The 22367-nt window shown below is 49.8% G+C and overlaps 8 protein-coding genes across 8 annotated transcripts; 6 read left to right on the top strand and 2 right to left on the bottom strand.

Moving 5' to 3' along the window:
- Positions 1-3981: 3981 nt before the first annotated feature.
- MIND_00769600 (F-box domain-containing protein) lies at positions 3982-6222 on the top strand (the record flags this gene model as incomplete). The annotated part of the gene is made up of 6 exons (XM_037364388.1): positions 3982-4068; positions 4112-4548; positions 4600-4828; positions 4878-5567; positions 5619-6167; positions 6217-6222. 6 exons carry the CDS (start codon positions 3982-3984, stop codon positions 6220-6222), a joined length of 1998 nt encoding a protein of 665 aa, XP_037220032.1.
- A 1259-nt stretch (positions 6223-7481) lies between these two features.
- On the bottom strand, positions 7482-8331 carry MIND_00769500 (uncharacterized protein; the record flags this gene model as incomplete). Its single annotated transcript, XM_037364387.1, has 3 exons — positions 7482-7579; positions 7627-7767; positions 7815-8331. The coding sequence occupies 3 exons, from the start codon at positions 8329-8331 to the stop codon at positions 7482-7484; spliced, it is 756 nt and encodes a 251-aa protein (XP_037220031.1).
- Positions 8332-9956: 1625 nt separating this feature from the next.
- Positions 9957-11216, top strand: MIND_00769400 (Epoxide hydrolase hydrolase; the record flags this gene model as incomplete). The annotated part of the gene is made up of 4 exons (XM_037364386.1): positions 9957-10142; positions 10195-10382; positions 10432-10561; positions 10611-11216. The coding sequence occupies exons 1-4, from the start codon at positions 9969-9971 to the stop codon at positions 11214-11216; spliced, it is 1098 nt and encodes a 365-aa protein (XP_037220030.1). The 5' UTR covers positions 9957-9968.
- Positions 11217-11319: 103 nt separating this feature from the next.
- On the bottom strand, positions 11320-14177 carry MIND_00769300 (uncharacterized protein; the record flags this gene model as incomplete). The annotated part of the gene is made up of 9 exons (XM_037364385.1): positions 11320-11658; positions 11705-11784; positions 11836-12118; positions 12167-12634; positions 12686-12820; positions 12875-13205; positions 13253-13714; positions 13763-13894; positions 13945-14177. The coding sequence occupies 9 exons, from the start codon at positions 14175-14177 to the stop codon at positions 11320-11322; spliced, it is 2463 nt and encodes an 820-aa protein (XP_037220029.1).
- A 99-nt stretch (positions 14178-14276) lies between these two features.
- Positions 14277-15757, top strand: MIND_00769200 (uncharacterized protein; the record flags this gene model as incomplete). Its single annotated transcript, XM_037364384.1, has 5 exons — positions 14277-14390; positions 14440-14528; positions 14573-14715; positions 14763-15030; positions 15076-15757. The coding sequence occupies 5 exons, from the start codon at positions 14277-14279 to the stop codon at positions 15755-15757; spliced, it is 1296 nt and encodes a 431-aa protein (XP_037220028.1).
- Positions 15758-16045: 288 nt separating this feature from the next.
- MIND_00769100 (Iron complex transport system ATP-binding protein) lies at positions 16046-18628 on the top strand (the record flags this gene model as incomplete). Its single annotated transcript, XM_037364383.1, has 9 exons — positions 16046-16454; positions 16498-16690; positions 16737-17010; positions 17060-17293; positions 17344-17432; positions 17478-17766; positions 17826-18134; positions 18184-18335; positions 18388-18628. The coding sequence occupies 9 exons, from the start codon at positions 16046-16048 to the stop codon at positions 18626-18628; spliced, it is 2190 nt and encodes a 729-aa protein (XP_037220027.1).
- Positions 18629-19641: 1013 nt separating this feature from the next.
- On the top strand, positions 19642-20975 carry MIND_00769000 (uncharacterized protein; the record flags this gene model as incomplete). Its single annotated transcript, XM_037364382.1, has 4 exons — positions 19642-19678; positions 19728-20096; positions 20147-20548; positions 20599-20975. 4 exons carry the CDS (start codon positions 19642-19644, stop codon positions 20973-20975), a joined length of 1185 nt encoding a protein of 394 aa, XP_037220026.1.
- Positions 20976-21385: 410 nt separating this feature from the next.
- Positions 21386-22329, top strand: MIND_00768900 (DUF5071 domain-containing protein; the record flags this gene model as incomplete). Its single annotated transcript, XM_037364381.1, has 2 exons — positions 21386-22255; positions 22306-22329. The coding sequence occupies 2 exons, from the start codon at positions 21386-21388 to the stop codon at positions 22327-22329; spliced, it is 894 nt and encodes a 297-aa protein (XP_037220025.1).
- Between the last annotated feature and the right edge of the window lie 38 nt (positions 22330-22367).

Genomic DNA, 22367 nt, shown 5'->3' with positions numbered 1-22367 from the left:
CGGGGGCATGGAGGGAATATGGTCGAAATATAGTGGTCCAAATTCCACGCTGATAGAATCAATAACCGCTTATTAATCAGCAAATTACCGGTCACTTTAGGTGATGATGAGTATATAGTACAAAAAAAAATAGTAGTATTATTGTAATCTAAAAGGAACTTGAAACATCAAAGTTATACTGTACTATTTAGATCAAGTGTCCGCCGCGTGTAACGCGTAACGGACACTGTCCGCTGGACAAGGTGTCCGGATTGCCAAAAAAGGCAAGTCCAGCGTCAGCCGGACCGAAAATTTTCCTTTTTCGGCCTGTTTTTGATGGGAATCCGGCCTTGAACGCGTAACGGAGACCACAAGTGTCCGCGCCGCGACCGCGTGTAACGCGTAACGCGGACACTTGATCTAAATAGTACAGTATCTGATGCACAATGCAAATATGAGAGTAGCAGTGGAGCTCAGTACTAGTTCAAGTACACAGAATACTGCAAGCAGATAAGTATTTGTGAAGGTATAGGACACAATTCTAGAAAGCTGGTATAGCATGAAATAATCCCCACATATTACTCTTTAATGGCCTTCAATTTTAATATACAGAAACTAATTTAGACTAATTGATTATTAGATATCTAAATTATGTCTTATTTCCAGGCAAACTGCAGTCACATTGGGGTTTTGGTGAAAAAAAAAGCAGCCTAAAGCTGGACTTTTTTGTGGCAGATTGCAAATATGCTGTTTGCCTTATATGTCCAACTCCATGCTGTCAATCATCATTAGCATTGACATCTGATGATCCAATCATGATCTTATTGTCTATCTCATGTTCTCCTTGTCTTAGCTTATCAACCAGGGTCAGAATAAAATGTTTAAAAGGTAAAAAAAAATAGGTTTCTTAAACCCAGGGTTTGGCAATTAGAATTCATCTTCTAAATTTCAAATTAAGTGTGATTATGTATGTTTACATAAATGTGAATGTTTAGCTTATATATTTAGTCTAATATGCTTCAGATATCAAGATGAACCAAAGCCTTTGGTCTGAGAATCTGGACTAGTTTTTGTCTTAAGTCCTTAGCACCAGCCTGCCAGGGGAAGAGGGTCTAGGTGCACTAAAGCCTGTAAGGGGATCATGTGATGTGCCAGCTGTGACTGATCACATGACTGGTCCATGTGCAGATAGCCCTGTACTTAAGTAGTTGGCTCTGGGACTGTTCCTCCGAGTCTGGTATCAACTTGGCACTTGGACCCTCTTCCCCTCACAAAGCCAGGGAAACAGCCCCATGGCCAACTACTCAAGTACAGTGCTATGTGCACAGACCAGTCACTGACTGGTGATTGGTCGCCACTGTCACATCACATGATCATTTACAATGTTATTGTAAGGGCAAACCCGGAGGCCTGACATCAAGGTCCTAGCAGGGGAGGATTCAAAGTGTGAACATTGGTAAGCGAATACAAATGGAGCTGACCTAGCAGGGGAGGATCCAAAGAGAAGAAACTCTGAGGGTCCGCCTGCTAGGTAGCTGACTATATACTGCTTGTCTGTAGCTGCCGCTGTCGGGCACAGAAGGCTTGGGCGGCATTGCAGGCAAGGTCCCAGGGTGACTGTTGGGAGGGCGTTGATGGATCGGTGATTGTGCGGGCGAGATGGAGGGTCGGACTGGAGTCAGAACCAGAATCGGACCGGAATCGGAGACGTCTTTGGGGGGCCGCAAGGGAGGTTCCCCTGACAGTTATGTATAAAACTGTACTTACAGTCTCAGTGTCACAAACAACACCAAATCAAAGGATGCCAGTTGGCCAGTGAAGGCTAGCAAGAAGCACTGTGAAAAGATATTGTAAAGATGATGGAATTCGAAGACTGGGGTACAAGACAAAATCTACTTTACTTATATACACTACTACCATGTGTTTACCATGCCTAATATGAGAGGCAATAACATCATACTTTAGCCATGCCTTCATGTGCTGTCTGCCTCATGTCTAACTCCACACTGTCAATCAACATCAGCATTGACATCTGATGATCCAATCACCATCTTATTGTCCATCTTATCTCCTTCTTGTCTTGCCTTGTCAACCAGGGCCAAAATAAAAGGTTTAAAAGGCAAAGAAAAATATTTCTTGAACCCAGGGTTTGACACTCAGCCTTCTTATCAGTAGATTACCATTATATCTGGCCACTGATTTGTGACTCTTAGCATCCCAAACCCCACATTCAGCCCTTGAAACTTGGAAAAAAAATTATAAGTCTATTCATTACATAATAGCACTCTCAAGCCACCTCTATCTGTACTTAAACTTAGTCTCATACTTATGGTATCTCATCTGCTGATTACTTGACCATGTGATTGTCAATCTAGGGTAGAGCAAGGGTCAGGGTTGACTTGCAGCATTTCAGGGTAGGGTCTATCAGGGTCAAGGTCAGGGTCCAACAATTTCCAAATCTTGCCAAACCCGGACCCTTTCAGGGTTAACCTGCAGGGTCTAATAGTAAGTTATAATTCATTAGTTCTTTACCCAATGTCCCAGTGATAAGCCACATTTTGGAACACATATATAGAAAACCACCATTTTTTGTTTGTTTCATAGGTACAGTGCATATCTAAGAACTAGCATGAGTCCTGAATGGCCAGTTAGGGAGATATCTGTGGGGAGGTGTTTTGATCTGACTGTCATTGACAGCAAATGGCCGTTTTGGGAATGACTCTTAAAATAACCAAACAACAGCAGAGTCCAATTTAACAATTGTGAGGTTTTCACTTAACAACAGTGTGACAACTGTTATGGATAAGACACAGCCTGTCTGCTCCAGCGCTGGTGTCGGGCCACCAAGGGTCCACAACATGTAGCATGTGACGATGGGGAACAGGTGCCCTAGGAGGAATGCACATGTGGGAAGCACGTGACCGAGAATAACATGGGCCTGTTACTATTGCTATGCCATTGGTCCTGCAAGCTTTCAACAGCTGTGATTCTGACAGCTGTGGCCATAGAAATCCTGTTACATGTATGCAAAATGTGTGTACCAGCTATATAGATATATAGTAGCAGTGCATATAGCCAGCATCTGGTTATAGTGGTCTTTTGGCTGAGTTGGATTCTGTGTTAGCGCTTCTGCACAGATTTCACAAAACCATCAAAGTCAATGACTATTGCCGTTATGGTAATAGGCAGCATCCCTAGCAAGAGGGTCCTTTAAGACCTCCAACAAACACAGTCTCTCAATCTGCAGTAGTTCCCCAAATATGCCCAACATTTTTTTAAAAAGATATTCAAAATTGGGTCTCAAAAACCCATTTTGCATGGTATCTTAATAGCTGATTTCCAACGCCCCTAGGTGAATTTGGATGAAAATTTTTATATAGGTATGTAGCTCTCATCAATGTATAGTTTATAAGGCCAAAATCAAGAAGATATGTCAAAAAAATGGGCTTTTGATCAATTAGACAAGGCTTGCTATTAGAATGTGATCTGGATAGTTGCAAGGTGTACTATGACTTGCAGATCAAACACACCTACTATTATACTATTTTGATCAAGTGTTTTGAATTTTTGGATCTAAACATTTTTCTTCTGATTTAAGGTGATTTTAACAATGAGTTTTTCAGTCAATGTAACACATAACACAGACACTTGATTAAAATAGTACAATACCCAAATTTTCCACAGTGCCGGCATTCCCATTTGGAGTCTAAGTGGTTGAGTGAAAAGTTCAAGTTATGTCATGCAACATGTCTCACAACTCACACCTCAAGGGAGGAAAGAAAGTTGAAAAACTATCAAAGCAAGGTCGAAGACGGCGATCAGCCGGCACCTAGTGCCCAAACTGCGTTCAAACTTGGTTCAAACCATTACAAACAAACAAACAATGCAGATGCAGTATGCAGTGACCCCATTTGGCGTGGCTGGATACCAAGTGAGTCAAGCGCGGAACTAAAGTTTTGTCAGCTAGTTTGAGATGTCGTTGGCTCGTTGAACCCCTCACTCATGCTCAGTTTCGTTGAACTCGAACTCGAAATTATACATTGTATCTGCGAGGAATTACTGGTCAATGATGTCCTCTCTCTCCGTCAGGTGCGTGCTTATTTACAGTCTGCACAATTCTAACATCCTACAGACTTGTCGCTCATTGTATCATGCAACACATTCAAGGATTGTTTGGATTCGATATTTGGTCGTCCTCAAAGCAAAAGGGGCTGTACTGCCCTCGTATGTGCAAGACTATCGCCTCCTCGAGTCCGACGTCCTTGAAGCCTTAGTTTTCCGGCTGACTTCGGTCGCGAACAAGTGGGCTCGCCACGATATGACTCCAATCAAGTCCGTCTCTCTGGTCGTCCCACACTCGATAACATGGCTGCGCATCGTCGATGGCCGATATGTATTTGTGGCGTATTCTGACCAAAAGGTCAGCGTTCTCGCATGCTGGGATTTCTGGTGGCTGCAATGTGGTGATATCAACCCAATCGCTCTTGCATTCCTTCCAGGTCGTGTCGATACTGCGCAAGTAGAGATGCAAGAGAATGGCGTTGTTCTAACCCTCGGACTAGATGGCAAGTACGTGTGCAAATTTCTTTTGCCTTTTTACGGCGACTAATGTCGCAACAGAAACCCCAGTGTGCTCGTAACCACACTCCAGGAACAAGAAGATGATACGTTTGCGTTCTATGAACTGGCGCGAATCGAAAAGTCGTCGCATATCCTCATGCTAAATGGCTCATTCGTTGGCTGCGCTATTCGTGACGGTATCAACATCCTTCACCTGGTTAATTGGAGAGACGGAGCTATTCGTGAGATCCCGCAGGCCGCAGCTGGGTTCTCTAACTCGGTCAGAGCGGTATGCTATGTTGCCCCTTCTCGGAGAGAGTCCAATTAATCATTTTCAGAGTGTCCCATATCTGATCACATTGTCTGGCGAGGTTCTCGTTATCGTGTACTCGGTTGGCGTCGAAATCTATCACTGTCCGCCATCATCAAACGACCCCATCGTCTTCGTTCAACATATCACGCGTTCTACTATTTGGGAAGCTGTTGCTACTCCCCTTACCCATTTGCAAGCCACACAGCTGACATTAATCACCCGCGTTGGTCTTGAAATTTTGACTATCGACGACCGAGTGCTGGACATTAACACACAAACACCGAGTCTTATTTGTGTTGCTCGAGCGCCGTTGTGTAGCTGTCGAGGTCCCACTGCCAGTGTTCCGTGCAGCTTCATCGACCACGCTGCTCGGTGGTACGGACTGTCTGTGGGTGACTCCGGCCGTCGATTCATGTGGATATCTGTGGTAGGAGAACCTGGAAAGGACTACTCACTACCATCATTTGTGTCCGCTCGACTTCCAGAAGCGTCGGGTCATGCAGAGCTTGTCTCGTGGCCCATGAATCCAAATAATGAACTAGCGCTCTGGGCACTACCCCGGTTCGATTTCGATGAGGCTCTCGGCACAGCTGTCGTCGGGAACTGTTTCGGAGAACTGGAGTTTTATGACTTGGATGAGCATTTGTTGGCATGCCTGTGGCTGTCACGATACCCCTTCTGGAGGCCTGAGCATCGGTCGACGAAGATGTTGTCGGTAAGTGTCCGCACGTTGGGTTTCTTTCCCTTACACTTTTGCTTTCTTTAGTTGGCGCCATTAGCTCTCGATGTGCCTCCTCAGCCAATTTTCGGTTCACCTGAATCGCTGCCTGACAGCACGGCCCACTGGTCCCAAGATCCTATTGTTAATGGTATCGAATGGGCCGGGAATTGGACAGGTTGTAGAACCAAACATCTTTGGCAAGGTTTGCCTTTCGACTATGCGTGGATGCTCAGGGAAGCCTTCGGAATCCCGGGTCGAGTGATTCCTCAATACTATGGCCAGCCATCCCCCTACGCGCTTCATCAGTCCCTCACCTTCCGCATTGGGAAACGCTACTTTGAGCACTGGGATGGCGACGAGATGGCATTATGTACGTGGTCACCGGCAATAAGCACACTTCGGGATTTGGAGCAGGAGCGGGAGCCGACCATGGACTGGAGAGCCCCCACAAAACTGACTGCAACTCGTCGCACGGCATTTTCCATGTGCCATGCCTACATCGATGGCTTTTACCACGAGGTATACCTCAATCCATGTCCTCGATATCGCTGGCTGGAAATGAAAGATCGCGGGGGCGATGTAGAGTGGAACAATGTAGGTCACCCAAGCTATCGTACCTATCCTGAATAAACAGAGTAAATAGATTTGATATCTGCTACACTTGATTGCTTGTGCTGCTCTTAGAATCTTCGACTCAAAACTGTTACTCGTAGTCTTGACCTTTCCGCCTCGTTCAAGGCTTTCACCCATCGTGACACAGGTTGTGACGCCACGACACCTCCGACTTTCATGCAGCTCGTCGGCTTGAACACCGAAATCATCCATTGTATAAGCAACGGGCGATCTTGCGCTGTGGGCGCTGCCTCAGTTTGACTTCGATGAGGCTCTGGGCACTGTTGTAATTGGCAATTGCTTCGGAGAGTTGGATGTTTACAACTTGGACGAAAATTTGGAACCGTGCTTCTGTTTTGCTCGCTGTCCTTTCTGGAGATCGGAGCGCTCTCCAACGCAGGTTTTATCCGTATGTGTTTGAAACCTAACATTATTCTTCGGCCCATTCATTCTCCCCTAGAAATCACCAGTACCTCTTGACGTCCCACCTCAACCGCTCGCTTTGATGCCCGAGTCGCTGCCTGAAAGCACTGCGCATTGGTCACAGGATCCCATCGTCAAAGATACCTTTTGGTCAAGGGTTTGGACGAGTTATAGGAGAGCTCATCAATGGCAAGGCGTGCCCTGCGACTTCGCATGGATCCTAAGAGAAGCATTTGGATTTCCGGGACGAGTTATTCCTCAAGGCTATGGCACAGAGGGTATGATGACGAGCCTAGTGGACAAACCCTCTTCTTCCGCGTTGGGAAGCGCTATTTCTTTCTGAAGGAAGGCGACGAAAACGAGTTCCACTCCTCGCCTGCCGAATCAGGAGACTCGGAGGACCTATTCTTCAACTTGGGGCACAGTCCGAAAATGATCACAACGCGACGCACGGCGATTACTGCGAAGGAAACATATGTGACGAATTTGATAAGAGAGCTTAATGGCGATCTGCCCCGTAATCGTTGGCTGGAGATGCAGGTAGAAGGTGCTTCTGTTGAATGGAGAAATCTAATACGGTACCAGTCAATTGGTTCTTACCTGGATTAGAATAGACGTCGCTGCTAATGCTTTTGTTCCCCTGAGATTTTCTTGCAGTAGTTACTGGTTGCCGTTTTAGTTACATTCTGCGTTCCGCCATATAAGTTGAGGTCAGACGAAGTTTGTGGCCTTATGTCCACTGCTGACCCCGTCTTTATCCTATCCTATATCGATTGGCATCTCATTTCAGCCCGAGATGAAGCAGCGTAAAAGCCAGTATATGGACAGTTTTATGACATGTACAGTTGGTGATCAAGAAAGCGCAACACAATTCTACGCAGTCATGGCGACTTTTTGGAGCAAGGAAAACAGACTACCCTTTGGTATGTATGGCCCGAAAACGCAACTCTGAATCCAGGCTGCAAGAGAACCTAGGTCTCCGGATTAGCCCACAACCTTTTAGTATAAGGGAAAGCACCTTTGACGACACCTTCACTTCCAAAACCAATGGCCTCCAGCACCATACCAAATATTCCCTCTGAGATGCGTGCCATGGGTCCCGACAGCAACATAATCAGGACAGCCTGCAGCAAATATGGGTGCTGTTCAGCAAAGTCGCCTGCTTTTATTTGAGACAAAAACATATAGAGGGCAATGTTTACGCACCAACCAACACAACAACGCTCAGAAGGGGCGGCTGGATAACTGTGTCCCACGTCTTCGCAACACCTTCTTCGTCGCCACTCAGCGGACCGAGAACAGAAACGAGAACTGCGCCGATTTTGGTCAGCGCCGTCTGGACTGCAGCCTGACGCTCTGCGTGACTTGGCGCGTGGTCGGGAGGAGGGAAAAGGGTGTTCAGCTCTTCGAGCACCTTGGCAAATCCACGCTGTAGGTCGTTCATGGCGCTGGCATTCCCATTCGCCTTCTGAACCTCGTTTTGAAGTGCGTTAACACCACCGACGGCTGCCTCAACGAAGTTTCTGATCTCGAGTGCCTTGTCCAATGCCGCGCTGTTCACAAAGGTTTCGACGTCTTTGCGCGCCGCGTGGAACCAGTGGCCAGCATCATAATGAAGAGCCTCTCCGACTGGCGCCACCAGTTTTCCGATGTCTCCCAAGATGTCGAACGCATTGGCAGAGAGCGCAAGATACGACGCGCAGAGCACAAAGTTGACGCGCATGGTCGAGAGCAAGTTGGATAAGCGCCCGAAAAGAAGCAGCTGTCAATGAGCCTAACTTTGGCAGGCAATCCACAAAAGGCCTTGTGCTGACCGCGTTTTCAAAGGGTATAAACTAGCTTGAAGCAGCCGTCACCGCTGAGCCTAACTTTACTGAGCAGGCAATCCACAAAAGGCCTTGTGCTGACCGCGTTTTCAAATGGTTTCATGTATAAACCAGCTTGAAGCAGATCAAAAGCTTGAATCTACCCCCCATGAAGAACCCAAAGACCGGCCATAGCTACTCCATCACGCTTGACTGGGAGGAAGACGGCTTCTACCGCTTTCTCAGCGGCCTCCGGAACGGCCTTGGCAGGTTCGCAACCCCTGTCCACATCTCCATCGCGTCTTTCTTGCGCCCGGAAGACTCGGAGACTGGTGAGGGCATCGGCCTGACGAGTCTCAAGACGTTTCTGGCCGAGCTCTGCAACAGACACTCGGCTCATAACGTCGTTTTCGGAAAACTGAAGGCGGAGGAGCTTTTTGGAGAGAACATCGTCGCTGTTCCAATCAAGCTGGTGGGCGAATTTGCCAAGATTTGGGACGCCTTCCAGACACTGTGAGTGAGCTATACTGGAATGCAATTGCCCACACGCACTTTCAGTGGCCTGGGGACTAGATTTCCTCCGCACGTTACAATCGCCACAGGAGGGCGTGTCAACGTTGGAAACATGCACAAGGATGTCTGCAACTCATTGGCGAGTTGGACGGCACAACATGGGATGCTGCTGGAGGGAAGAGCGGTGGGGTTGCGATTGTGGGAACATACGATGGGTGCCAGAACCCTCGTGCAAAACTTTCCCCTCCAGACCAAATGCATGTGTCGAGTTTGTGAGCGGACGCGGAAGTTGGAGGCCCATGGATGTTGTTGTACGGTTTGTATGCGAGCGCTCAGGAAGAGTCAATAGCCACGGTCACGATGAGACGGTCGGTTGGTCGGTCGGTTGCCCGGCAGGCGTCTCATCGTGACCGTGGCTAATGACGTGATGATCTCGGCTACTCAATTAGTTACCGAACACCCCGCCCATATACCGCGGGTTCGAGTCCCGCCAGGAGTTTGCTTTTGTCTCCCCATAGCCTTTAGGAACGGGCACGTGTCGACGTCTTTGGTCTCAGAGTTGTCTCAGAGTCTCCTCGACACTACACTTGCACAGAAAAACCAGGAAAAATCGCAATAAATCCAGGAAAAATCAGGCAAGCTCAGGACGAGCAGCAGTAAAAACCCCTGGCGGGACTCGAACCCGCAGCCTCCAGATTCTGGCGCTGGGTTAGAGCCAGGATAGAAGTCTGACGTCATGACCATTAGACAACAGGGGCATCGAACGGGTCGCTTCCAATGAATATTGAGCACAGTGACAATCCGTGACAAGCGGTGACATCGTGACATGTGACGTGACCGTCCCGAAAATTCATGTAATGCGATTGGAGGCATGTCCTCCTGCGTAGAGCTACTGTAAACAACATCCTGATTCATGATGCAAGGGGGCAAGTACACCACTGTATGACGAATAGGCACACACACATTGATCTCTTCAAGTTCTTTTAGAATCGTGATCATCATTGCTCCACGTAATCGCCGTTTTCTTTCCTCCGTCCACATCATGCCCAAAGCTACTCTCCCTAGCGGCCACACTTGGGCTTATGTCGACGCTAATCCAACGGGAAAGACGACTCTGCTTTGTCTGCACGGCTTCCCCGACTTAGGCTACGGATTCCGCCTGCAAATTGCCCCATGGGCCCGTGCCGGCTTCCGGGTCGTGGTACCCGACATGCTCGTATGGTCTCGGAAGACGAAACAAGCGCGCTCAAGCTGACGTCGTGGGTTAGGGATATGGTGGATCCGATGCACCCGTAGACGCCTTGGAATATACCACCAAGCGGCTAACGAGCGATTTGGCGGCCCTCCTCACCAAGTTGGGCGTCGACCGTGCAGTCATTGTTGGACATGACTGGGGCGCGTTTACTGCCGGGCGTTTTGTGCTGTGGCACCCAGAACGCGTCATTACACTGATATTGTGGGTATAATAAGCCCAATGGCCTGCTCAGAGCTAACTCAAAGTACAGAATGAGTGTCGCACACACTCAACCTGCCCCACAACGTCTGACGCTGCGTGATGTCGTCCAACGTGTTCCAAACTATGGATATCAGCTTTTCCTCGCCTCGGACGAGTCTCCTGCGCTCATAGAAGCCAAGGTTTCGCTCGATTGACTCCATGCGAAAGCCTATTGACAGTTTACTCCAGCTCCCGACTTTCCTTTCCCTCATATTTGCACCGGCTCAATTCGGCATAGATTTCACGACCGAGGGCAAACTCGCACGGCTTCTCGATAGCCCAAGAACCGAAGCAAGACTATCTTCGAACAGCATCATTAAGGGCGATGTTTTGCGTGCTTATACGGCCGCCTTCACCGCCCGCGGGCTAAGAGGACCAACCAACTACTACAGGACCACCACTCTCAGATACGAAGAAGAGTCCACAGCAAATCCTCCCTTGCATATTGCTCTCCCAAGCAAATTCCCCACTTTATTCATCTACGGTGTAATAGATCCAACACTCGCTGATGTTGCCCTCAAAAGTCAGCGAAAGCTCATTCCACGTCTTGAGGAGACGCAAATTCCTAACACTGGGCACTGGGTCTTGTTCGAGCATTCGTCTTATGCAGAAGAGCCGCCAGCCTTCCTCGAAGAAGGCACACCTGACGACCCACTTGCCGGATGGCGGGAAAAAACAAGTGCAGGGGCATGGAAGGAACACAAGGGCGATGGCGGGCCAGTTGGCCGCACGGTTATCCAGTTCCTCGCGAATTTGGGAATTGATGGCAAATCTGTGGCCCCGGCAAAACTGTAGATTCAAGGTGTCTATCGTTATATTCGACTAGTACTCTTTCTGTGCGTTATGTATGATTAGCCTCTGTGTACACTTCCATTCAGCATCGCTATATCGCTACTAACTACAAGTCCAACTCCATGAGCGCAGTAACCAAACGCTCCGCCACACCATCCGGTTCTTGTCTGGCCATCTCTATCAAGCCCAGTAGCTTCTTGACTCCGATCTGCAGGCGCGCATTCGGATCGTCTGGCTTCTTGTCGAACCCAGCGTCACGCAGCATCGCGATCGCCTCGCGATGCTCGTCTTTACTTCGGAAGAGCCGAGTTTCGCGGAGGACATAGTCCAGCGCAGAAAGGGCCGTGATGGGAGGAACGCGCATGACTTGATTGAAGTCCTGGAACCCGAGGTCGGTAAGAATACCGCGGTTGGAGGTCGTGGCAATGACAAGAAGGCGGCGGTCCTACGTTACAATTCAATTAGGGTCAGATTGAGTTGGTGCTGCAAACCTTGGGTGGTCGGCGACTTATTAGCACTAACAGAGCCTGAAGAACCGGATTCGAAAATCTTGCACCCATGGGAGACCATTCTGGTAATGTCATGAGTTTCCAAGTCATGCCAAAGTCAAAGAGAATTGTACCTATGAGTCGCTCGATATTGTCGACAACAACAACGCTTAGCGGACTCTTGTAGCTGTCCATAAACACTTTGTTGATGGCTGAGATCTTCTGGGCCTCGCCCATGCCGATCATGTTGTCCGGGGTAATAAGCTTGATGAAGGGGAACTGCGACGCCTGAGCAATCTGAGCTGCGAGTGCTGTTTTTCCAGCACCAGGCGGGCCATGCAGTAGAACGTTGACGACAGGTGATCGTTTCGATGTTCGAACTTGCTCGACGATGAGACTTCCAGACCGAAGGAGTTCCTACGACGAAAATCAATCGACGGCTTGGGTCATCAAGAGATAACATACGTCGATAACACCATCGAAACGGATGATGCCGTTCTGAATGACAGCTTCCAGCTCCTCTTCCGATACACCGAACGCAGGCTTGACTTCCTCCAACGCGTGCAAAAAGTCGCTGCGGTTGACCATCAAGTTATCAACGTCCTCGCTGATGCCCGCCATCGTTCCGACCTTGACATGGCGGTTGAAGGCAAAACTGGTTGCGCTCTTGACCAAGCCATTGATCTCAGCGCCAGAAAAGTTCTTTGTCATGGTAGCCAGCTCCTCGAGGTCGACATCAGAGTCCATAACACCATTCTTTCGCATCTTGGTCGTATGGATGTTGAGGATTTGATAACGACCCTTTTCGTCAGGCAAAGAAATCTCCATGTGCACCTCAAGACGACCAGGACGCAAAAGAGCTTCATCAATCATGTCCTTCCGATTCGTCATACCGATGATGAGGATGTTGTTGAGAGAATCGACACCATCCATCTATGTAGCCATAAGTAAAAGGTTCCAATAATTTGAAGTAAAAACACTGACCTTAGACAGAAGCTGATTGACAACACTGTCGCCGACTCCAGTACCGTTGTTGGTCGAGCCACGCTGTTTGAAAATAGCATCTAACTCGTCGAAAATAATGATGTGCAGTTCACTTTCATCGCCCTTCTCCTTGTACTAGAGTAGATGTTGTTAGTCAAGCGGGGCATGAGAAGGAAAATAAGTCCGAACCTCCTTCTCTGCATCCTCGAATAGCTTTCGAATATTCTCTTCCGAAGCACCTACGAACTTGCTGAGGATTTCGGGTCCATTGACAATTTTCGGTTCATGCGCATTGAGCATCTTCCCGATTTGCCGAGCGATCAAAGTTTTTCCCGTTCCAGGAGGGCCGTGAAGGAGAAGACCTTTGACGTGCTCGATACCCAACTTTTCGACTAAACCAGGAGGGAAAACGCGGGAGGCGAAAGCGCGACGGAAGATATCACTGAACTCGGCGTCCAGACCACCAATGCCCATGTCCTCGAATTTGAAGTTCGGCGCAAGAATGGCATTGGGAGGTGCTCTAAATGGTTCCAGTCAGAAATGATGATACGAGCAAGTAAGACGCACTTTTTTGCACTCGATTTGATCATGATTCCATTAGCCTCGGCGCCTTTCATAACAGTAATGTCGGTCTTGTCCATGAGGACACCAAAGCTGCGAGGGTCAGGCCCGCGATCTGCTCTTCTAGAGCCACGTTGCTGTTGATCAGCAAGCTCCAGAGTTGAAAGACCCTTGACAATTGCCTTCAAATTCTGTCCCCGAAAGTCGAAGATCAGAGGCTGGCCGACGGAAAGAACAAGTCCATTGAACGAGCGGAGGAAAGCAGCAGCTAAGTCGTCCGCAGAAAATTGTTCGTTGCTTTCTGTTTTACGCAAGAATCCCATTTCGATATCCAGGGACTCAAGGTAACTGGGTTCTGGATATGGCTCGATCTTTATAACGTCCCCTTGAACGGCGAGACCGATCCATTGCCTATGCATGACATTTGCTCCAACGCTACCTTGATTCAGCTTGTTGGTATTATCATGTCTGTCCAAAAGCTCGAATATGGTCGTGAACCCAAGAACGAGGACTCACACGACGGTGACAGGGTAGACTCCTTTCTCTCCATAAGCTAGTACATGCTGGCCTTGTTGAAAGTCCGCAGGGTGGACAACCAAACGATTGGTATAAGCAAGGGGGTTCGAAGTCGATCCTTCCACCTGGAAACTATTTTGCAGTTTAGCAATGAGTAGTGAGCAGATGAGACTAATGCATACCGTTCGGCACCCCCGACGGACTGAGATGGCGGCGGTGGACGTCGGTCGTTTGATCGCTTCTCGTCATAGCCACGTTTCTCGAACGAAGATGAGGGTGGATCGTTGTATTGATTGGGAGGCGCATTATATTGCATTGATTGGGGTGGGGGTGCGCCGTAACCAGGCCGCGCGCCAGCACGAGGGCCGCTAGGAAGAGAGGAGTATTGGCCGCCAGGATTCCCTCGGTAGGACATGATGGAGGAAAGTAAGTGTCGTGGCACTAAGCAGTGCAAATCGTGGTCGGCGATCGAAGGATTGAAGTAGGTGTGACGCCCGACGCGTGACGTGACGACATGGATTTGAACGCAACCGACTCGAATCTCCCGCCTTCCGGCGCGTCTCCCAGCCGTTTCGACTCCCCAGACGTCGACACACACTCATGTCAACTAATGGGACCAACTGCTCTGGTGAGAGCAGCACGTTTCATCCCTTCTGCTTGCAATAACCCGAAGCCAGGTCGTCCAAGCACTTATGGGCGTGCTAGTGATACTTTCGTTAGTATACAAACGCCATCGGGAGAAGCCTATGCGGCCGTGGAGGATATGGTGCGTCCCACGCTCTAATTTTGTGCCATTCTCATAGCTTGAAGGATATTCGATGTCTCAAAACAAATCGTTGGCCAAATGTTCGTTCACGGAGTCAACGTGCTCGTCTCTGATCTGGTTTCTAAATACACGACAAATAATGCGTGTGTATTCTACTTCCTCAACATTCTCATAGACACGACGCTCGGTCTGTGGCTCTTTCCCACTTGAACTAACCTGGCTGACCCCTGTTAGGCGTTGGGTTACTATACGCAATCCTCCGCTTTCTTACCTTCGTTATGACCGAGAGGTTGCAGCTCAAAGGCTTCGAATCTGGCGTATATGGAACCCCGCCCTCGTTCAAATTCTGGTTACGTCAAGCCAGCATTTATGTTTGTGCGCTTTGCACCATGAAGCTCATGGTCATCGTGCTCCTTGCATTATTACCTGGGCTCTTTACATTGGGCTCATGGCTCTTGAGCTGGACATGGACGGGCGAAGGGGACTCTATCCAAGTTATCTTGTGCGTGTTTTCCTGTCAGCTGTTGTCGCGTAATGACGATGACAGCACCATGGGCATTTTTCCAATATGCATGAACATCCTTCAGTTTTGGCTCATCGATTCAATTGTCAAAGCTTCCGGAGTTGCGTTAGATATGGACAGTCCAGACCCACTTGACCGCGAGCCATTATTTAGGGCTCCAGATGACGACGACAACGACGACTCTGCTTTTGTTCAAGGGCCAACGGATATCGAACACCGACCTCGACCGCGCTCACAATCACCAGAGAGTACTGGCTCTGACCCATCTGACACTTTGCGAACCCCGTCAGAAACTAAATATTCTGGCGGAAGTACTCCCACTCAGCCTATCGACGTAGAAACTCATGCGTATCCACCAAGCGTAGCTTCCTCAACATCTTCTTCCCCCCTTCAAGCGCAAGTGATTAGAGAAGCGACCAAGCTGAAGCCAAAGCGGCGAGGTGTTCCTGCACCGATTCATATCCAAAACCACAATCGACCAGCAGTGAATTCACCCAGGACAGCACCCAATACTGCGAATCCTGCACCACCTCCAGACAATGACTGGGGAGACTCTTGGGATGACCAAGACGACTGGGCAGACAAGGTTGGTGAGGAGGAGTGGACGGGGAAGAGGATGGAGGAGAAGAAAGGTCAGTTGTCGGCTTGGGATACGGGGAGTCCGTTGGTCAACAGCCTGAGTATGCATGTTGAGGCAGCATCATAGAACCCTTGTACACTATTCATCTTAGCATTTCGCATAATCTACTTGGTGCTTTTTCGGGATCTCTGTTAGATTGAGATGACAAACTTGAGAACGCATTGTTTGATTTGGGAGGAGTGAAGTCAATGAAGTTACATAAGATTAGGTAGGGCATAAGAGCTTTGAAAATCGGGGAGTATTTGGGAAAGATGGTGCCGCTTCGGTACCGTATATGACTGAAAACATTCGATAAAAGATTTGACAGTCGCACCTGCTCATGACCACCACCACCCCCTCCAACTCCCACATACTATGGCCCCAAAAACTAAAGCCGCCGCTCAACAACCCTCCTTGATAACCGCTGTCTCGCAGCAGTCTCGCTTTCACACCGAAACACTCGACACTAGTCTTGAGATCGACCTCAAAGGCGTCACCATCTCCATCGGCGAGCGTGAGCTCATCGCCTCAAGCCACTTGCGCTTTAAGAACGGCGTAAGGTATGGCCTGGTGGGGAGAAATGGCTCTGGAAAGTCGACGCTGTTGACTGCGATTGCGGAGCGGTTGATTCCTGGGCTGAACCCTTCCATTCGAATTCTCTTGTTATCCCAGGTCGAAGACAGCGCCCGCGCGACGGAACAAATAAGTGGAGAGGCTGTCAATGTGCTCGAGCACGTCGTCAAAGGCGACAAAGAAAGACAGACTGCGATGATGCAGTTCGAAGGTATGCTTTCCTCAATGTGAATCTATTTACTCATCGTGTCCAGTCCTCACGAAAGCTGTGGAGACGACGTCGATTCGTGAAACTCAGCGGATTGTCTACCAACTGCGTGTTGAAAAGCGCCAGCTCGAACTCCAAGAAGCGCGCAAAGTCGCCAGTCGACGTAGTGGTGCCCGTGGAAAGGTTGCACGACAGGAAGAGATCACAGCAGAGGAGAATCTTAAAAAGGCTGAGGAACTGTAAGTGTTTTCTTTCACAACAGTGTTTCGACACGAATGACCGCAGGCTTGCACATATCGACGAGGCTGAAATCGAATCCGATATCGTAAATCAAGCATTGGAAATGTTACAGCAAGTGCAATTGACCTTGGATTTGCTGGAGACAGAGTCTACTGAAGCACGGGCCGCAATGATACTGGCTGGGCTAGGATTCTCCCAAGAGATGATGCAAGGCCCTTATACATCACTTTCCGGAGGTTGGAGGTCCCGCTGCTCACTTGCAACTTCTCTCCTAGTTCAGAGCGACGTTCTTTTACTGGATGAACCGTCCAATTTCTTGGTGTGTTCCAGCTGCTTCGACAGATGTTTATGTCTGATTCCATTCGCAGGATCTCGAGGCTATCATCTGGCTTGAAGGCTTCTTAAGCTCCCAATCGCGCACGCTCGTTCTCATATCGCACGACCAAGCGTTTCTCAACAACGTCGTTGAGGAGACAATTATTTTGCGAAATAATAAATTGGAGTACTTCGAGGGTACCCCGGCCGCCTTTGAGGTTGCTGAGAGGAAGAAAGCGAAACATCTTACGGGGATGCAAGAGGCCCAAGATCGAAAGCGAGAACATGTAAGTTTATTTGGCATGCCTGTTGGTATTCAAGTCCTAATGGTTTATAGATCGAGAAATCCATACAACAGGGAATATCCAGCGCAAAGAAAACGGGCGATGAAAATCGTCAGAAGATGGTCAAATCTCGACAGAAAAAGTGAGCCTGCTGCTTCCATAGAATGCGAAACTGAGTCGCAACCAGACTGGACGAACGTTGGGGCATGGAACGAAGCGCCAAAGGAACGAGGTTCAAGCTTCAGCGCGACATGGCCGAGGTCGGATATAGTCTGACGAATCGACTGGAGATCGAAAAGCCGACATACGAGCCGCCGGTCAAAATCAAGATAGAAAATCCGGAGAAGCTCAGGACAATTGGCGATCTATTGCATTTCGATGCTGTCGAGTTTCAATTCCCAAGAGCGAAGAAACCGTTTCTGGAGGGTATAACATTCACCGTGAATCAAGGCGGACGATGTGCTTTTGTTGGTGCCGTATGTTCCTCTCCCATAGTGTTTCTTTTCTTGCAATGCTCAATATGCAATCAATGCAGAATGGACAAGGCAAATCGACGATCGCGAAACTCATCATGGGAAAGCTCCAACCAACGAAGGGAACCATTACGCGTCACCCTCTGCTCAAAATTGGATACTTCTCGCAGCATTCAGTAGAAGAGCTCTCAACACCACAAACCTTTAATAGCCTGGGACCAGTAACAGCGTTGTCATATTTCATGCGGCATTTCGAGGACAAGGGCGAAAAGGTTATTGAGCAAGATGCGCGAAGATGCTTAGGCTCTTTTGGCTTGCAAGGCAAGGTCGCGAGTGATACGCCATTGGTGCAGCTTTCGGGTGGACAAAAGGTCTGGAGTCGATCTTTCCAGTTAGGCTCGTTGATCAATTATACTGCAGGTTCGTTTGGCGCTGGCGTTGATCGTTTTCATTCCACCTCCGCTATTGCTTCTTGACGAGGTCACGACACACGTCGACTTCCCAACCATTCGGGCACTGGCGCAAGCATTGAAGGTGTTCACTGGAGCCATCATCATTATCACACACGACCGGTATGTTTGAGCATCAACATCACAATCCGAAACTAAACTTGGTCGTAATTAGATGGTTCAGTCGTGTCATCATTGAGCGAGAATCGCTGCGGCATGCAGAACCGGAGGATAGTGAAGGCGAAGATGATCCGAGCTCAAGTGAAGAGGAGGACGACGTTTCAGTAAAACAGTCGTTTCCGGGGAAAACGTATCGCGTGGGCGGCGGAAAGCTGAAAGAAATGGAAAGGGGGATGGCGCAGTATGTGGCCCTCGTTGAGCGGAAGTTGGCCAGACAGAAGAACATGAAGACCTAGAGATCGTTGGTTGATGCGTTGCGTGTTGGGTAGGCCAAGACTGGCTTGCGCTCCGCGACAAGCTCGGTCAGCGGTTGTTACCACTACCAACGCGGGTTTTGATTCCGTCAAATGAGTGTTCTCCTCAAAGTCGACAGGTGACAAGACTGCGATCTTGACGGATAAAATTTCCTTTCATGGGCGAAGACGTTCTTTGACGTTCCCACACACATCTAGAAGCATTCTCCGTGCTTCCGTTGTGCACTCAAATTGCACATCCAGATCGGTTTCATACAAGAGCGACCAGGGTGTACCCTTTGAGTTGCCTTTGAGCCGTACTCGGTTTCCCCCGCCCATCACAACCAGGAACGTTTGGTTGTGGCTTGCGCAGCCTCTGTTTCTCTCTTCTATGTATCAGTCCGAATCCACTGTGTTCGGGTCCGGCGGGAGGCTTTTTTCCGTTGTCGACGTCGAGTTCAACATAGCCATCGGTTGTCATCAGATCGGCGCCGACTTGTTATCATCGATTCTTGCATATCGAGGACGAAACGGAGCGAGTCGGAGTAGCGATGATGCGGGGGCTCACCGAGCAGGATTGCTAAAATGTTCAAGTTGGGCTAATGCCAGCGAGACCGGCTGGATGGTAGACTTCTTCGACGCATGCCAACGTGTTTCTTTCGCTCACCCAGACCGAGCGATCTGCACAGAGACTTGTCACTTAATTCAGGAGGGATGCAGCGGCAGGCAGCGGCCTATAGCGGCGCTCAGAAAAAGGCTTGGCCTTGCCCACCAAATGGCTGCCACATGGCTTGGCTCGATGGACATCAACCCATCAGTACGGACCATCACATGTCCCGCGCAACGGCATACGTTATAAAAGGCAAGGGATGACAGGCCGCCAAGTCAGGTTGATTCTCGCTCCCCTTCCCTCCTCACTCGGCTCTCTTTTTTTCTGCCTTTCAGACAACTGGTTGTCGTATTCTTTTTTTCTTCTCTTTCTTGCGCACAACCACCTCCTCTTTAAACTACGAATCATGAAGTTCTCCGCTACCTTTGTCGCTCTTTCTATCCGTGCGTAGATTTCGCTTAATCCGCTATCACGATCTCACCACTACGATAGTCGCGGTTAGCGTTTCTGCTGCCCCGCAAATGACCCGCCGCGCAACTGTGGCTGAACTTGCTGCGACCCAGCAAGGGAAGAAGGTCGTATTCACACCTTGTGCCTCCGACTCCGAGTGCCAGCAGGGCTGCTGTGGATTCAGCAGTGGGAAATGCGCTGGACCAGCGGTTGCTCAAACCAACGGATCCGGCGGATGCGGCCGCGGTACTGCTGTCGCCAACTGCAATGTCGCAACTCTCCTCGGCTTCCCGGGAACTTGCATTGCTGGATTCAAGAACACCGACACCAACGACCCGCAAGTCCAGGCTGCGACCGCCTTCTCTGCCCAACTTAACAGCATCCCCTTCACACCCTCCGTCGCTGCCCCAGGTGTGTTTCTTCGTGTTAACACCGTCATATCTTATCTTATCTTATCTTAGCTGCCCCCCCACCACCACCACCAGCTGCCAACAATGCAGCTGCACCCGCCCCCGCCGCTGGCGGAGCTTCAGTCGCTGAACTTGCCGCTTCCCAACAGAGCAAGAAGACCGTCTTCGAGGCGTGTGGTGCTGATTCGGAGTGCCAACAAGGTTGCTGCGGCTTCAACAGCGGTAAATGCGCTGGCCCCGCTGTCGCCCAGACCAATGGTTCTGGCGGATGTGGCCGTGGCACTGCTGCCCCCAACTGCAACGTCGCCACTCTTCTTGGCTTCCCAGGAACTTGCATTTCTGGCTTCAAGAACACCGACACCAACGACCGCACCGTCCAGGCTGCGACCGCGTTCTCAGCACAGTTGAACAGCATCAAATTCACCCCGACCGTTGGCGGTGGCGCTGCTGCTGGTAAGCCTCTTTCTTACCATTAGTGTCATAATACTCATAATAACCTTTAGCGCCCCCACCACCCGCTGGTAACAACGCCGCTGCCCCTCCCGCTGCTGCCGGCCCCAAGAAGTCCGTTGCTGAGCTCGCTGCCTCGCAACAAGGCAAGAAGACCGTCTTCATCGAGTGCGCCTCCGACTCCGAGTGCCAGCAAGGATGCTGCGGCTTCAACAGCGGCAAATGCGCTGGCCCCGCTGTCGCGCAAACCAACGGCTCTGGTGGATGTGGCCGTGGCACCGCTGCCCCCAACTGCAACGTCGCCACCCTCCTCGGCTTCCCGGGCACCTGCATTGCCGGCGCGCGCAATGGCGACCTCAAGGACCCCCTGGTCCAGGCTGCCACCGCCTTCTCCGCCCAGCTCAACAGCATTGGGTTTACCCCCGCGTAAATGATAGATACCCACCTCGTGTAGCGTCCATGATTGTATTTTTTCTTGGGAGAACTGCGTGGATTGACCACAAAAATAATATCAATGAACAGGCAATCAAGGGATGGATGAGCCCGAGTAAACTTGTCGCAGGACAGGCAGTTAAAAGAGACGTCTCCGAAGAGACCAGGGAAGCTTCATACTAATAGGACAGAGCGGCCGTGGTGCAGAGACCCGGGCCCGAGGTATCTTGTGACAAGTAACGGTCACTTCGAACCAACTGAGCATTCTGGGCCACATATGCCGCACAAACAGCAGCAAATTTCCGACCCGATTTAGCTGGAAAAGTGGTATTGGTCGCACCTTGTGAGTTGCAGTACCTGGAACTTCAAGTTTATCTTCCTTCTTAAACGGAGTCATATGAGATAGTCATGGCCACCTCCACTGTGACCGAGCTCGACGTAGCTGCACTTTCTGGGCCCGAGCTGGCATTGCTCCTTCCGACGCTCCCTCTGGAAGCAGAATACCCACAACGACCCGGGCCAAACAACAGCACGTCCGCTCACATACTCGAGCTTCTCAAACGGGAAAATAATCCCGCCTTTCACGGTCCGCTGTCCACTGCGATACTCACCACAATATCGACTTTGCCGCTGGCAACTGCCACAGACGCGGAAATTGACCGAGTGGCGTTTCTTCTCTTCGAAGTGATAATGTCCCTCCCGCGCTCCGACATCGAATACTTTCGTTCCGCCTTGACGCATCTCACCACGTCCCCGTTGGGCAGGCTGGACTGGGTCAATTCTGGGTCGAACGACGTTCTCCGATATCTCGACGCCTCAGAGCCGTACACTCCAACACACAAGACGGACAACATGAGCATACGAAGCATACAAGAAGGCGTGCATAGCTCTGAGGAAATGCGGCCCTTCCTCGCCCACATGGTATTCTGGATGACGACCTCCGGCGGGTATTGGCTGGTTAACCACGGTGCCCCATCACAGCTCGCGCGATTTCCGGCACTTGCTGTTGACGGTATTCTTTATCACTTGCATGAGCTAGCTGAAGAGGGCGAGAATATTGAGGTACACTGGGCTGTCAAGTCTTTGCTCTTTGTCTTGCGAGAGGTTCCATCGCATCTACGCGAGCCATTGAGGCCCGCTATTGAACGCATCGCGCATTTTCCTGTTGATGATGATGACCTCAACGACGATGACGATTGGGACTGGCGTAATTCATCTCCCCAGGTCGCATTGCGCCTACTGATGGAGATGGACTATTGGGTCTCCATCCCCTCCAGAGTGCGTTATATATCGGTTCTGTCGGGAAAATGGTTGATATCGACTAATAGATGCGGTCACGACCATCAAAGTAGTGGCAGACCTCACTGGACGACATCCACAAGAATTCTCA

This window comes from Mycena indigotica, assembly GCF_014461135.1.
Source record: "Mycena indigotica strain 171206Taipei chromosome Unknown Mind.scaff0006, whole genome shotgun sequence".
NCBI classification, from domain to species: domain Eukaryota; kingdom Fungi; phylum Basidiomycota; class Agaricomycetes; order Agaricales; family Mycenaceae; genus Mycena; species Mycena indigotica.
This window is presented reverse-complemented; position numbering and strand designations above follow the sequence as displayed.